Source organism: Lygodium microphyllum, chromosome 4 (assembly GCF_053477565.2).
Source record: "Lygodium microphyllum isolate KBCC chromosome 4, Lygodium_microphyllum_v1.1.10, whole genome shotgun sequence".
Lineage (NCBI taxonomy): Eukaryota > Viridiplantae > Streptophyta > Polypodiopsida > Schizaeales > Lygodiaceae > Lygodium > Lygodium microphyllum.
In genome coordinates this window covers 163,278,279-163,292,852 of record NC_141138.1, presented here as the reverse complement: position 1 = coordinate 163,292,852, position 14,574 = coordinate 163,278,279, and the positions used below count along the sequence as shown (strand labels likewise).

General features: G+C 40.4%; 1 protein-coding gene across 1 annotated transcript; it reads right to left on the bottom strand.

Annotated features, from left to right (window-relative positions):
* Positions 1 to 6,840: 6,840 nt before the first annotated feature.
* LOC148037856 (putative multidrug resistance protein) lies at positions 6,841 to 13,437 on the bottom strand. Its single transcript, XM_087676820.1, has 7 exons — positions 12,875 to 13,437; positions 12,716 to 12,770; positions 12,392 to 12,570; positions 11,665 to 12,122; positions 10,985 to 11,525; positions 7,876 to 9,764; positions 6,841 to 7,567 (listed from the first exon to the last, which is right to left on the bottom strand). Exons 1-7 carry the CDS (start codon positions 13,142 to 13,144, stop codon positions 7,129 to 7,131), a joined length of 3,831 nt encoding a protein of 1,276 aa, XP_087532946.1. The 5' UTR covers positions 13,145 to 13,437; the 3' UTR covers positions 6,841 to 7,128.
* Between the last annotated feature and the right edge of the window lie 1,137 nt (positions 13,438 to 14,574).

Sequence of the window (14,574 nt, the reverse complement as noted above, 5' to 3'; positions counted from 1 at the left end):
TATATGAGAGAGAGAGAGAGAGAGAGAGTGTGTGTGTGTGTATGTGTGTTGACATGTGGTAGAGAAGAAGAGATTTTGGGGGGACTTGAGTGAGTGCCATGTGGCTCCCCAAAAATCTTTCAATAATATGTACATATAATATATAATATATATTAATTTTATTATAATGTACATCACTATATATATATATATATATATATATATATATATATATATATATATATATATATAATGTTAATAATGTATAATGAGATATTTTCATATAATAGTATGATAATTATATGATACTATATAATGTATCATATGGTTTGATGGATATATTATATACCACATATGTGGTATAGTTTACTATGTATATTGTATATAATATATATTCAAAATATTAACTATGTATATAATGAGCATTAGAGGATGACAAATTTATCTAAATCCTTATATCATATTTATGACAAAGAAACTAAATTGATTTTGGATGATAGAGTTACTATTCTAGGCCATTGATCTCGTTGCCAAAATTATTGTAAAGAAGTTTATCCAAACCTTTGTTTTGAAATATAGACTCATAAAAGTTTTCCTTGAACCTCCATGCTGCCACACTATTGATGTATCAGATTCGTATGGGTGAATATTTATAATAGGATCCTTATCATGTATTTCACTATTGGAAAAAATTAAATAGAAGATGTTTCTTTCTCTTCTACTTGTGAAGGTCAATACCTCTTTTAAAAAACTTATACTTCTTTTGACAAAAGTTTTTTCATATCCTTGCATATGAAATGTACATAGAAAAGCCATTATCTTTATCAATAAACACTTTAGGGTGTGCAAAGCAATGATCTTGTATAGGAAAGAAAGTAGTTAGTATGCAAAAAGCACCTTTTTTTCTTGTGGACACATGTTTTTATTTGCAAAAACATTTTTTTACTATTTCAAAAAACACTTTTGTAATCGAAAACCACATTTTAAATTTTAAAAAGCTTTTTCTATTTTAAAAAATCTACTTATAAAAGTACTTTTCTATTCTAGATAATAATTATTTATTTTTGAAATCCCTTTTATAAATTCTAAAACGTCTTTTTATATTCAAAAGTACTTTTTTCATATATGAAAGTGTATATCCAAAAGCACTTTTCTATACGAAAGCACTATGAGGGCACTACTCTACTACTCTTTGTATAACATTCTATTTAAGCATAACATTTTGCATTTCCCTTTGTATCTTCCCATGCATTGGCATTATGTTAATGTAAACAAAGACCTTTGGATGAGGGGGGAAGTTGTATTTACATGCACCCATCCAAGGATGAAAACTCATTGCATCTATGTATACCCCCCTTTTCCTTTCTAATTTCAAAAGCACTTTCCTATTCTCACAAGCACTTTTATATTTTCAAAAGTAAATTTCTATTTTCAAAAGGACTTTTCTATTTTTGAGAGTGATTATCACATGTTTTTAATCTTAAAGCACTTTTTCTTGCTTTGAAATTTGGTTTTTCCAATTTTGATGCGATGTACCTGCTTTGAGACATCCTCCAACGGCATGATTTAGTGGTCCATCGAGATGATTTTCTAGGTTATGCTACTCGGCACTCTTTCAAATAACTCGAGGTTTGTTGCTTGGACTCTCTCGAGTCCACTTCGCAATAGAAGGTATTGGCCTTTCCCACGAGAATCGACCTGAATTTTGGGTTTTATGTAAATTAAGGTCACATGTTGATCTTCAATCATCTGCTTGTGCTAGATTGCCCCAACTTGTATCGCACTTGGTTTAAGGAGAGTGAAAAGTGAGGGGGAGTATGGGTACCTCGACCCCTCTATCCATAGGACAAAGTCTCACTCCGTTCCCCTAAAATGATATGGAGTCAAGGTGTTAGTTGATTCTATGTGGTCAATGTTCCCTATACTATAACACATCCAATTGTAAAGAAGCTCCCAGTTTACCAAGACTACCCTGCTTTAAGGCAGATTTGTTAGGAATCTCACCTTCCTGCTTTCCTCGATTGGGTAGTTTTAGTTATCTACATATCTAACACATTTATGTCGTACAAGTAAAATCAACTTCCTTAATTAGTACTTTTAGTCACAGTGTTCATTCACTTTTAGCTTCATACTTGGTGCACATACTTGGGTACTATACAAGGTATAGTGAAGCACCAAATTTGTTGCAAGACCAAGTTTGGTACTTTATATGCAACACAAAAAGTACCAAATTAGGTACTGCACATTCACTTTAGTACTTGATAATATACTTTTGGTACTGTATGTCACTCTTGCTATTCAAATCAACTTCATTTTCAAAGCATATTTCATGCTTGGGTACAATGTAGGGTATAATATAGCACCAAATCTGTTGCAATACCAATTTCAGTGACAAACAAGTATCAAATCCAGTACTACATATACACTTTGTTACCCAAGGTGGTACTTTTGGTAATTTGTGTGACCACTCCTACTATCCAATTGAGCTTCAAATTTGGTGCTTTGTTTTATGCTTGGGTACTATACATGGTACCAAGAGGAACCTAAGAGCAATTGTACAAAACCCTCTACTATATGGAAAACTACCAAATTGAAACTCCACATAGGGTTTGATTCAATAAAGGAGACACTTGATATTTGTAAATTCCTTCTATTCAAGAGAAAATCCAAGGTGTGTTCTTGAGCTTTTGGTACTATACGGAATGATTGTTAAGCATCATAGTACCTTGATTACTACTCTAGAATGGCTTGGGTAGTATATACCTAGTTTCTTTGGTGACATATAAGATAAGTGACCTACATATGATAAGCAACAAGTTTTGTTAATCTAGTGTTGTATGGAGTATTAATCTACAACAACAGATTTGGTATTAGTCCAAAGGCTTTCCTACTATTCTAGAATGCACTCACAAACATCAGTCCAAATTAAAATCCAAGTGATCAAAGGTCACAAGAATATTGTGTTACCTGAGATCCATCGAGAAGATGTATGGGATGTTTACTAACATATTTTTCCTCAATTATTTGCTTACATATATCCTTTTTATTATGTGAAACTCTCATCTTCAATGTCCAAAAGGCATAGACCAAATCTCTAGTTTCACTTGTAATATTGCTATTTCAAGGCAATTGTCTTTGACAACACTAAGTGGCAACACTTCATCCTCATCTTTCATATCCAATTGAGTACTTGATGTCATTATATTCCTTCAGTGAACACCTAAGACAATTGCAATTCTTGATTGATTGATTGATGTTCTTCTATCACTATTATTCAAGATCATAATCAAAGAGGTTCTCTTGAGAAAAAGCTCGCTCGCGCTGAGTGGGGTACCTTGAGCTGAGTTAGTGTGTTATGAACATCGGAGACAAGACTCGCTTCAAAATCTAAATTTCTTAGCTTGGAAAATGTGTGATGATGCATGAGCTACTCAAGAGTATCCTATTATTTGTTTATTGTAAGGCCTTCGGTCTACCTACGCTAACTTCAAGCCATGGTTGAGTATATGTTCTTCCTTGACTTGATTCTTGACAGTTGAGCTCTCATACAACAATTCCTTTCCTTGCTTCATTGCTCACGCTTCTTTTCTACCCAATAGTTGCAAATATAAGCCTAATTAGAGAGAGGTTCATGGATGAAAGCAGGAGCACCAACTTCCATGGTAGTCACTATTGATGCAAGTTGTTCTGAGTAGACAAAGGTGGAGGGGCTGACATGAGGAGAGAGAGAGAGAGAGAGAGAGAGAGAGAGAGAGAGAGAGAGAGAGAGAGAGAGAGAGAGAGAGAGAGAGAGATGGTTATAGTGTGCAACAACTACAAAGACTAATGAGCACGTGCAAAATAGGTCAAGTGATGCACCTCCCCTCATCCTTTACCCATGTTGTTGAGGTCCCACCCTTCTATTATGAAACTTTCAAAAGAAGTCACATTTCTAACCCTTACATGATTTAATTCTTTTTTCTCTCTAATTTATCTTTACACCTTCTTTTAAATATAGATGATTTTAGCCTTATATATTTAACAAGCATATATAATTATATAATGTATCCTATGTACTATTATTATGACATAGAGAGAGAGAGAGAGATGGAATGAGAAGAGGGTCATGTCCAAATTTGAGAGAATCAAGCGACTTCATCTCCTCCTCCTTGCAAATTGTCTTAACCCACAAATCACTCTTTTTGTTCCACTAGTATACTCCAAGAACCAATCTACTAGCCTTAAATATCAACACCAACCCACTCTCCATCCCCTATTACTAGTTTTTTAAATTTCCACCTTTATACTTGTAGCATCTCCTACTTTTCATCCTAAATCTACCCAAGAATACATCAAAAACCTGCAATTGGTCATACATTTTCTTTATCTTACTACCAAAGCTTACTCCTTATAAACCGAGATTTTTTTTAACTCAACCAAACCCTAGACTTTGAGCTTATCCTTTGCCTTGATAAGCCTTGACTTAAGGACACACGAATCTTAGAAGACTGGCAAAGGCCCAAAGGAGAAGCGAGATGAGGGATATGCTAGGAGAATTGGTATGCACAAGATGGCCCCAAAATGAATGAACGTTAGAGTTGTATGAGAAGTAGCATGTATAAGCAATATTCCTATCATGCCAACTCAAGTCCAAGTGTCTCCCTTGTATTTTGAAAAAGTATCTTAGATACAATAAAATTAGAAATATTGGATAAAAGGTAATAATAAATTAGAACACAACTACTTGATACTAAGGATCCTTGTGGAGACATTGAGAATAAAGTAGATGAACAAATGTATAGGTGCTTTAGAGGAAAATTCCAATAGAAGAAACCCTCCCATGATGGTTCCTAGTTCACACTTAGAACTTCTTAAAAATTTGAATGTCTATATTGCAATGATGAAATGATTGATCATAAATCAAAGTTAACTTTCACATTTGAAAGGAAATATTTATGCAATTAAAAAACTCAAGGAATTTAAGATAGCTAAGGACGTTAACTAGGTACTATCCCAATTATCTCATAAAATCAACTAGCAGATCAGAGAGCTTGATCTCTCAAGCTAGCAAGCATTAGAAGAGCATAAACTCTTTGCTATGAAATTGTTTAGCAAAGTGTCTTGCCGAGAAATTGATTCTTGAATAGAAAATTAGATACTATCGATTTAAGACCTTGAAATTGATACAAAAATATAACTTATTTATACTTGGTTTTTTCGAAGAGGAAAGGCCTTTGATGCTAGAGAAAGAAGTATTATCTTATTCTTCGAAATAAAATAAATAAATTAAAGGCATCTCATCAACAAAGCCTAAGACCAAAGATTAAAAATTTATGACTTAAATTAATTGAAACCTATGCTTATAAGCTTAAGGCTCAAAAAAAAAACTCATGCACAAGTATACTTATCATACTATTTTTCATATTAAAAGAAATGTTGGATTGTATGTGGATTCTAAAAAATTATTTATGTAACATAGGTTAACTCTTGGATGTGCATACTTACTCTTCACCAAGGAGTTAGAATACTACTCTAGATGCTAGGAATAGCACCATTCACAAAAGGTCTCTTCGTGGAGACTTGTCATTTAGCTAGGAGACACCAAAGAGCTAGGGGGCGCCCCATGTTGTGTTTCTTTTTGGCCTCCAAGCGAAGCCCTAGTACGGAATGGACTGATGACTCTAATAAGAATAAAGATAATAAATTTGAATCAATATTTTGTTTTCTTGAGTGATTGTTTTCTCTTGTATTCATGTTTGTGCTTAAACTTATATGAAGCATTATTGTTTAGTGGGCTAATTTATGTAAAATTAAATGTATTAGGATAATTAGAAAATAAAACTACTCCTTGAGGGAAGTATGTGTTTAGATCCCGATATATATTTTCTATGGCAAGGCATGATGGTGACAATTAGCCTAGAGGTTTCCATAGAAAATTCAAAATGCTAGATAAGGACAAGTTAGGAGGGTTAGATGCTAACTATCGCAGTATGTCACCCTAGATCCCAACCAATACCATTGTGACTTTGTTTTCTTAGGAAAGATCTGTTTGACAGCCTCTTCGTCTCTTGATGTGCCATATGTTACTTCATTGGAAGAGTTTGATAAGATTTCTCCCCCTCTTTTTTCACTCTCTTTGAATCAAGTGCAACAATAGTTTACTTTGCCATGAATCCTCTTGCCACATGAAATGGACCTTAGGATGTGAATTGTCCTAATTGTTTCTAATATCATTGCTTCAAACTCCGATGCAAAACACCGAGAGAATTTGATCACACATCACCTAGTATACATATAGATAGAATAGAATATAGATGTAGGAGATACAGAAGTCAATTTTCTTAGTAAATAGAAATACAAAGCTTGGGGTTTTCCTTTCGTAGGCTCCATAACATTACCATTTGTGTGACTCATTCTACATTGTTGTAGCTTTTATTTACACACCAGAAATGTCCTAAGGGTTCAATCACACCCAGCATTAGCAAGGGGAAGTGGGTACATTAATGCTAGGTTGCATCCAAGTGGACTGGGGCTAGTGGCGTCAATGGAACCCTATGAAAGAGCTTCTAGCACCGTGTCGAAACCGAGTGCTAAAACAACATGAGTAGGGAGCAATGTATTTCTATGCTGTGATTGGCGGTGGCTTTGCCAAGCTTTTTGTGCAAGCCAATCAAACAAATTACTAGTTTGATTTTGAGAATCAAATGTTGACAATCGACACCATCTTTCTCAATGCACGTAGCAGAATGAATGAGATCTTTCCTTCTCTCTTTCGCATGAACCATGGTGTGATCACAAGTTTGAAACACAAAGAGCTTTTCCTGTTCACCTACTCACCCTAAGACAGCCCAGCTCTAAGTTATGCTCTAGTAAAACATCAGGTGGGAAGACCAAAAAATTATTGGAGTTAGTTAGTAGGTAATAATTCATGACAACAACAAATGTGTCCTTCCTTTACATTCATATACAGTTTGGTCAAATAATTTTTTGTGACAGCCTGGACGAGTTTCACCCACCTGAGAGCAAGGAGGCTTCATACAATACGTCGGGACTCGGGAGGTTTCAAGCAATTACCGGAACAGGAAGGTTTCTGGAGACTTTTCCCGGGACCCGCAGAGGACGAAAGGTTTGAAAAGCGTTTTAGGTGTAGTGTAAGAGGGAAGGTGGGCATCAAGAATCTGGTGCTGATGATGCAGGGGGGAGGGGAGGGGCGGCGGTGATGGACGTGGTGGTACTATAATTACTGCTGCTGGGTTGCTGGAGCTTGACGAGGTTAAAGTAGGCGCCGGTGGGGGCGTTGGCGAGGAGGTCGGCGTGATTGCCGGACTCGACGACAGTACCGTCCTGGACGACGGCGATGGAGTCGCAGTTGTGGATGGTAGAGAGGCGGTGCGCCACCACCAGGGTGGTGCGCCCCACCATGACCCCGTCCAGCGCGTCCTGCACCACCTTCTCCGACTGTGCATCCAGCGCGCTCGTCGCCTCGTCCAGCAGCAGTATCGCCGGCGCCTTGATGATCGCACGTGCAATGGCTATCCTCTGCTTCTGTCCGCCCGAGAGCTGCACCCCCCTCTCCCCCACGCTCGTCTCGTACCCGTCCCCAAGCGCGCTGCATTCGTATCATCCCCATCAGTATATTATCCGTTTTATATTTCTACAGGAGCTATTTACCTTTCTCTAACTTCCAATACCCAAGGGCCAAGAGCTATTTACGCGTTCCTTTAAAGGGAGATATATATATTTTGCATGTGGATCTTTAAAGGAGGAAATTGAAGCTGCCGGTGTCTGAAGGAGATTACTAGAGTTTTAGTGTTCTGCAACGCTGAGTCCTGACTCCTGACCCTGATCTTCCCATGATGAGAGGGAAGTTCCAAACACATAAGAAGAAGATGGCATAAGCCATAAGAAGCATACTACCTGACAAAATCGTGTGCATTGGCCGCCTTTGCAGCCTCCACCACCTCAGTTTCTGTTGCGTCTTCCTTTCCATAGAGGATATTTTCTCGGATCGTGCCTGCAAAAAGAGTTGGTTCCTGTCCAACCAGCGCTACATGCCTTCTCAGCCACCGTAGATGCAGCTTCCGAATATCCACACCATCAATCTTCACGGCACCTTTCAAAGGGTCATAGAATCTCTCAATAAGCCCTATAACTGTGGACTTGCCAGATCCGCTATGTCCCACCAATGCGACACATTGCCCTGCTCGGACACGTAAATTGAAGTTGCGAAAGACCATGATGTCCGGTCGTGAGGGATATGCGAAGTCCACATGGCGTAGCTCCAAACCCCCTTTCACACTATCCAAGGTTAGGGCTTCTGGATCATCAGGATTGATCCGGCTTATGCGATCCAAAATTCCAAACACAGAAGCCACAGCAGCAGCTCCTTTGGCTATGTCAGTAGTCATGCTGCCAGCATCAGCAATAACACGACCAGTGCTGACTAGGATAAAAAAAGTCTTGAACATGGCTGAGGGTGTAAGATGCCCTTTGTTCAAAAGATAGCCACCATACCAGAAGTCTAGTGCCCACGATAGAAACATGGTGATCTGAGCGGCACCTAAGCCAAGCCCACCAATTAATGCCTGACGAGTGGCAGCACTGCGGGACTGTTCTTGCAAGTCATCAAAGAGGCGTATAACAATGGATTGGGATGAGAAGGCGGCAATGGTACGGTGGTGTGCCACAGCCTCAGCGGCAAGATGGCTGCTGTGCTGCTGCATGTGGAGTGCCTGGTCAGACATTTTTTTGATCAATACACGGCGTGTGTAGAAGCAAAGGATGACAAGAGGCTGAACAGCAATGATCACAATAGCCAGCCGCCAAGAAATAACTAATCCAAAGCTCCATGCAGCTACCACAGCCACGAATGTAGTGACAATAAGCGACCAGCGGTCACCAACTAGGGAACGAACTACACTGGCACCAGAGGCAAGCCGGCCACAGATAGCACCACTGCTATTCTCAACTTCATCAAACCATCCCACCTCAAACGTGAGTATATTTCTAAGCATACGTTCTCGCACACGCTTCGTTAGGTGCTCACCCATTGCAGCGAAATTGTAATGTTGAACTGCATTCGTCAAGAAAGAGGCGACAGCCAATGCGGCAAAACTTAGGGAATACTTAAGTATCCTCTGGCTTTGCTGAGCATGATCTTTAAGATAAAATGCTGTTATCATGCTGCCTAATGTGAAGGCATAGAGTGGCTGGATGACCCCGAAACCAGCGGCTCCCAGACTGCCCAAAGTTGCCTGTCTCCACTCTGGCTTGTTGAGAGCCACCAATCGGCGGAAAGATGGTGGATTGGCTTGCTCCTGCGCCTCTGATGCATGATCCTCCCCTCCCAATTGCCCTGATCGGCCACAGCCATTAAATGATGGGCGACTCGTAGATGAAGGTCTACTCCGAAGACTTGAACTACTGACCCGCATGATGGAAGATCGCCTCTCCTCCTCTTCTCCCATTGTCACCACATCATGACCAATGGCTGCACTGACAAGCATAGCATAGTGTCCCCCTCTCTGCAGTAGTTCCTCATGCTGGCCAAGTTCCCTCACCTCCCCACCTTCCAACACAGCAATGCAGTCTGCGTTTCGGATTGTGGTCAAACGGTGTGCCACAACCACAGTTGTCCTCCCCAAAGCGGCAGTGTCTAGCGCTTCCTGCACTACCCTTTCTGACTCTGCATCCAATGCACTTGTCGCTTCATCTAGCAGTAAAAGTGGTGGATCCTTGAGCATTGCCCTTGCAATAGCAATTCTTTGCTTTTGCCCACCAGACATTTGAACTCCTCTTTCCCCTACCTGCAAATCACCAAATCATTCACTATTACATATCATGCATAAGTAATTGTGTGACAGAACATTCTGATCTGAAGCTGTAATCCAGATGCATGACAGGTAATTAACATTCATTTCCATTTTCCAACAATACCCGGCTACTTTATTCTTTTTATCCTCAACGACTATGTGCTAGTTTGACACAGCTGGAGCCTGGTAGTTAGCTGATTTACAAACATATCAAAAAGTTAGTGAACATTCAGTTTCTTATAAATTTGTTTCATGAGTGGCCTAAGCCTGTTTCAATTATAGAAGAATAAGCCGTTCATTATGTTTGTGGGATGATAAGTCAGATGGTTGCCAGAAGATGCATTTCACCTGATCACAATGAGCATGATTCTTTACTTAGCAAGCATATGTTTGGCAAAGGTTGACCTGAATTAATGCGAACATTAATACAGACCGTTTCCCTTATCCACAGTGGCAGATTTTCCTTTCATGTGTCTGTACTGACTGCTTTCCTGAACTTACTTCGGAGAACCTTTGGAGGCCTTAAGTAATGGCATGTTAATCTAACTGGTGAAGACGTTAGAGAGAACTTAATGTGTGATTATAGTTCTCATGGCATTGGTAAAAGGCTAGTTCTGTACAGACTTCAAATCCAGTATAAGATCGAATGTTGGCACAAAAATAGCTCTGGATATCTGAACATCGTGTTCTCCATGCATGAGTAGAAACTCGCTCTATCATATCCTCTTGATGGTGTGTATATGTCACAACATTGTTGATTGAATGTAATGTACTGCAACTTTGGGGCACGAAACACCATGCACAAGATATGCAATGGTGAAAACCTAGCTAGGATACCTGGTGCCATGCGTCAAGGTCCTGGCACATATGGACTCATGTGATGCGAACTACCTAAATTAGGGTATTCACAAAATAGGTCATAAGATTGGACAGAGAGTTCACCAGGAGCTTAGTCAGTCAGATATAAATATCTGTCAAGTGCCAAGTTCACCTTCCGAGTGTCTATATGAGCATCGGATTACTGCATTTCTGATTCCAAGTTAAATCTTTATCTACCTGAATTAGCAATGCAGCATGACTCAAGCCACTAATTCTATCTTTAACAACTGCATCCAAATATGACTGATCAGGAGTCAGACTCAAGTTTTGATCACTTATCTGTTAAGTGCATTCAAGTTCCAAGCATTAGCAGCAGATTAACTTATTATCATTACCTGAGTTTCATATGCATCTGGTAACTGGGAAATGAAGTTGTGGGCATTAGCCTTTTTAGCTGCTGCTATAACATCTTCCATAGTGGCATCCTCTTTGGCCAGTAAAATGTTCTCCCTTATGCTTGTGGCAAACAATGCAGGTTCCTGACTAACGAGTCCAATTTGCTGCCTCATAGATTTGAGCTGTATGAGCTTGATATTGATCCCATCTAAAAGAATTTCTCCAGCCAATGGATCATAAAATCTTTCCATCAAAGCAACCACAGTGGATTTCCCAGATCCACTCCCTCCAACCAAGGCCATTGTTTTTCCTGCTGGGATGACTAAGGACAAGTTCTCGAAAATTGTGTTGCAAGGTCGTGCAGGATATACAAATCTAACATTTCGGAACTCCACTTGCCCAAACACAGTCTCCAAAATCTTCCCACTATCATCATCAGGATCTATGTCCGGTACCCTGTGAATCATTTTCAAAATATGTGACGCAGCGACACTTGCCTCCGAGAAATACTTGAGATTAGGAAGTGCACTTCCCAATGCCCTACACATTCAACCGGAGGAAATCATTATCCATCAGCTTTTAAACTTGCAACATTAACTTCATATCACTAGACTCGTCAACTACTAAGATCAATATAAGAATTAGGTGAACGACTCCCAGAGTAAAAGGTAGAGCTTACAAGCCTCCTAACAATGCAGAAAGGCCGGTGGCAACAACTCGTCCACCATTGTATCCATGATACATCACCAAATGGCTGCCATACCATGCCATGAAAGCCCATATTGCAAAGGTCAGTCCATTGCTCCCTACAGCCAACCCTTTTGCCAATCCTTGCTTCAAACCAAGCTTCACCGTCCCATCTAGTTTGTCTGAAAACTGGCGCATGGTTGTCGATTCTCCAACAAAAGAGTATACCGTTCTGATGGAGGAGAGGGCTTGCTCAGCCACTGAACCTGCCTTCAGATATTCTGCATGTATTTCCTTAGAGAGGCCGGCTAAAATCCGTCCATACATGAGACCGGGGATGATAAGGAGAGGGAGAAATGCAAGGCTAACTGCAGCCAACTGAGAAGCCAGGTGGAAGCCAACAACATAGCTTGCTACAAATGTTGACAAATGCATGGTAAAATGGGGAACCTGTCCAGAAACGCAACCAGCAGATGCGTCCTTCAGAGAACATTTTGTAAATTTGTATTAGGCAGACAACTGACTCGAGCTTAAGAAAAACATGGGACTTGAATTCTGCGTTTATAAGGCAGGCATTGTATATATATTCCATGTTATGCGCAAGCCGCATCAATAGTGAAACTTAGTCACAACTTCCTTTACTTCTTCAAGGTTGCAAGGTTCACCGGTGCATTTTAGAAAAAGAAAACGTTTAAATTTTTCTTCTCCAAAGAGTTCACCTTCTCACAAACGACTTCTTGGATGGTGAGGGTATCTTCTGCCACGCTGTTCACAACTTCTGCCGTATCTGCTCCTTGCATGTCAAAGAATCCCTCGTCTTGCCTCAAAATGGCTTTGAGGTAAAGGGTTCTCAAGCGTGAGGCTTGCCTTTCACCGGTCTTGATCCAAGCCGCGGCCTCTATCAGTATCATAATTAGAGTCAAGAAGCACGTCAATACTTAATCAGGTCTAAGCTCCTGATTAATTGCTTCACAATAGAGAAACTTCATGACTCTTCCTATCGCTTCTATGGTTCGCTAGCATAGAATTATCTGTTGTCTTACCCAAAAAGCAAGCTGCCAGGTCAGCCAAGCCCACGTAAACGAAGTATAGGCAATACTGCAAACAAAAACGAGAAGCGCATGATATCAAAGCCATGTGTATATTGCGCGCAACACTAGGCAGCAACGATTCAACCTGTTAACATTGCTAGAATTAATCACCTTCGTGATCTCATCCATAAATTGAGAGGATGACATGGATGTGGAACTTTTCCCGAAGGCATCGATGAGGCCGCTCATGAGAAGCATTGTGGCAGGCAAAGAGATACCATCGCCGACAGCGCCGAGGAAGCCCAGGACCATCAAGGCTCGGTCATACTTGTCTGCATACTTGAGTATGCTTAACAAGGAGCCATTTGACGTTGAAGGGGAAGGAAGAGTCGGAGGAGAAGAAGAAGACTTAGAAGAAGGCGTGACGTGCCTTGATTCCATATTAACCGGAATATTGCTAGAGCATTTCTTGACCAGGGAGAGCTGGGCCAAGAGACTCCCTCCTCAAAAGGCGCTCTTCTCGTCTAAGGAGACCTTCCTCTCTGCCTAATTCGGTGTCCACAGAGGCCCAACGTCGGCATGGATCAGTCTCTGACGTGACGATTCTTTTGCATCTGATCAGCGGCCTTGCTCCATTGTGTACTACTGCACAAAGAGCTCCCTCCCTCTTGCGGAGTTGGTCCAGCTCCTCGTCCTTGTCCTCTTCTAATTCTTCCTCTAGCTTGCGTGCTCGTTTGACGACGTTGTGTGTGTAAACGAGTGCGAGGGAGAGACAGAGAGGCGCAGGGTGGTGGTGGGCAATGGCACGACTGTGCTTGCCTGTTGCAATGTCAAGCGGTTGACGCATGATTGCTGGCGTTTCTTCAGGTGCCAACTGGACCTGTGCCATATTCTCCAATAGTCCCCCAATGAGAGCGTAGCGTTTCTAAAAGCACCTCTTAGGCTCTTTCTTTCACGCCAAAATAATGCCCCACGTATGGGATGTTGTCAACGGGCCCTGCACCTCGAGTCTTTAAGAGCCGCCCCACCAATGTCATGCCACAATGAACACAAATAGGCCAGCTTCATACTTGTTCAGACAAACCAATCCACGTAAGAAAATTAGGAGTTGCTCTCGTGAGGAGGTTCCTTGGAAACCATTTTAGTGGTTTCCACCAAAAATTGGAAACCACTTCGGATCATGTGGAGTGGTTGCCCCTTTCAAAACACAGCTCGAGTGGTTTCTCAATAGAAAATCACATCCTACTTTAAGAAAGATATCAAAATAAGATCTTAGTCGATTCTTATTTGGGTTAAGGTCCCACTTTTTGTTGTGTGTGTCTATGTCCAATATATATATATATATATATATAAATAACAAGTTTGTATTAGAGTTACTTTAGGGATTCCTACGCCCAAGGGAGAAAGGAACTATGGTGTAGAAGAGAAGGAAATCCAAATTCATTAGCAAAAAGAGTAGACCTCTATCACGAGGTCAATAATAGATTCATAGATGGGAATGTTATATTGCTTGGAGCTTGGATTATGATCTTGATGGATGAATACAAGTCCCACATGGGATGATACATGATCAACCAAAAGCAAGAAGCATGGCATGACCTTAGTGAGCTTGCCACATGGCACAACAAGTAGTTGGGCATAAGTTGGTTGGATTGGATCGTATTTACACCTCAACAATGGGGCATGGTGGCTAAGCTCAGATGCCAGGTTGATGACACTAATATTGCTGTTTCAAATTTGATACATCCTATTTTCAGTTGCTTTGCAACACAAGCAAGCCAAATAGACAAAGTGGCTAAAGAATAAGAAGAGGCCTACAATCAAATTACCAACATATTGAAGAATGGGTTAGTGATCTCAAGGAAGGCTCT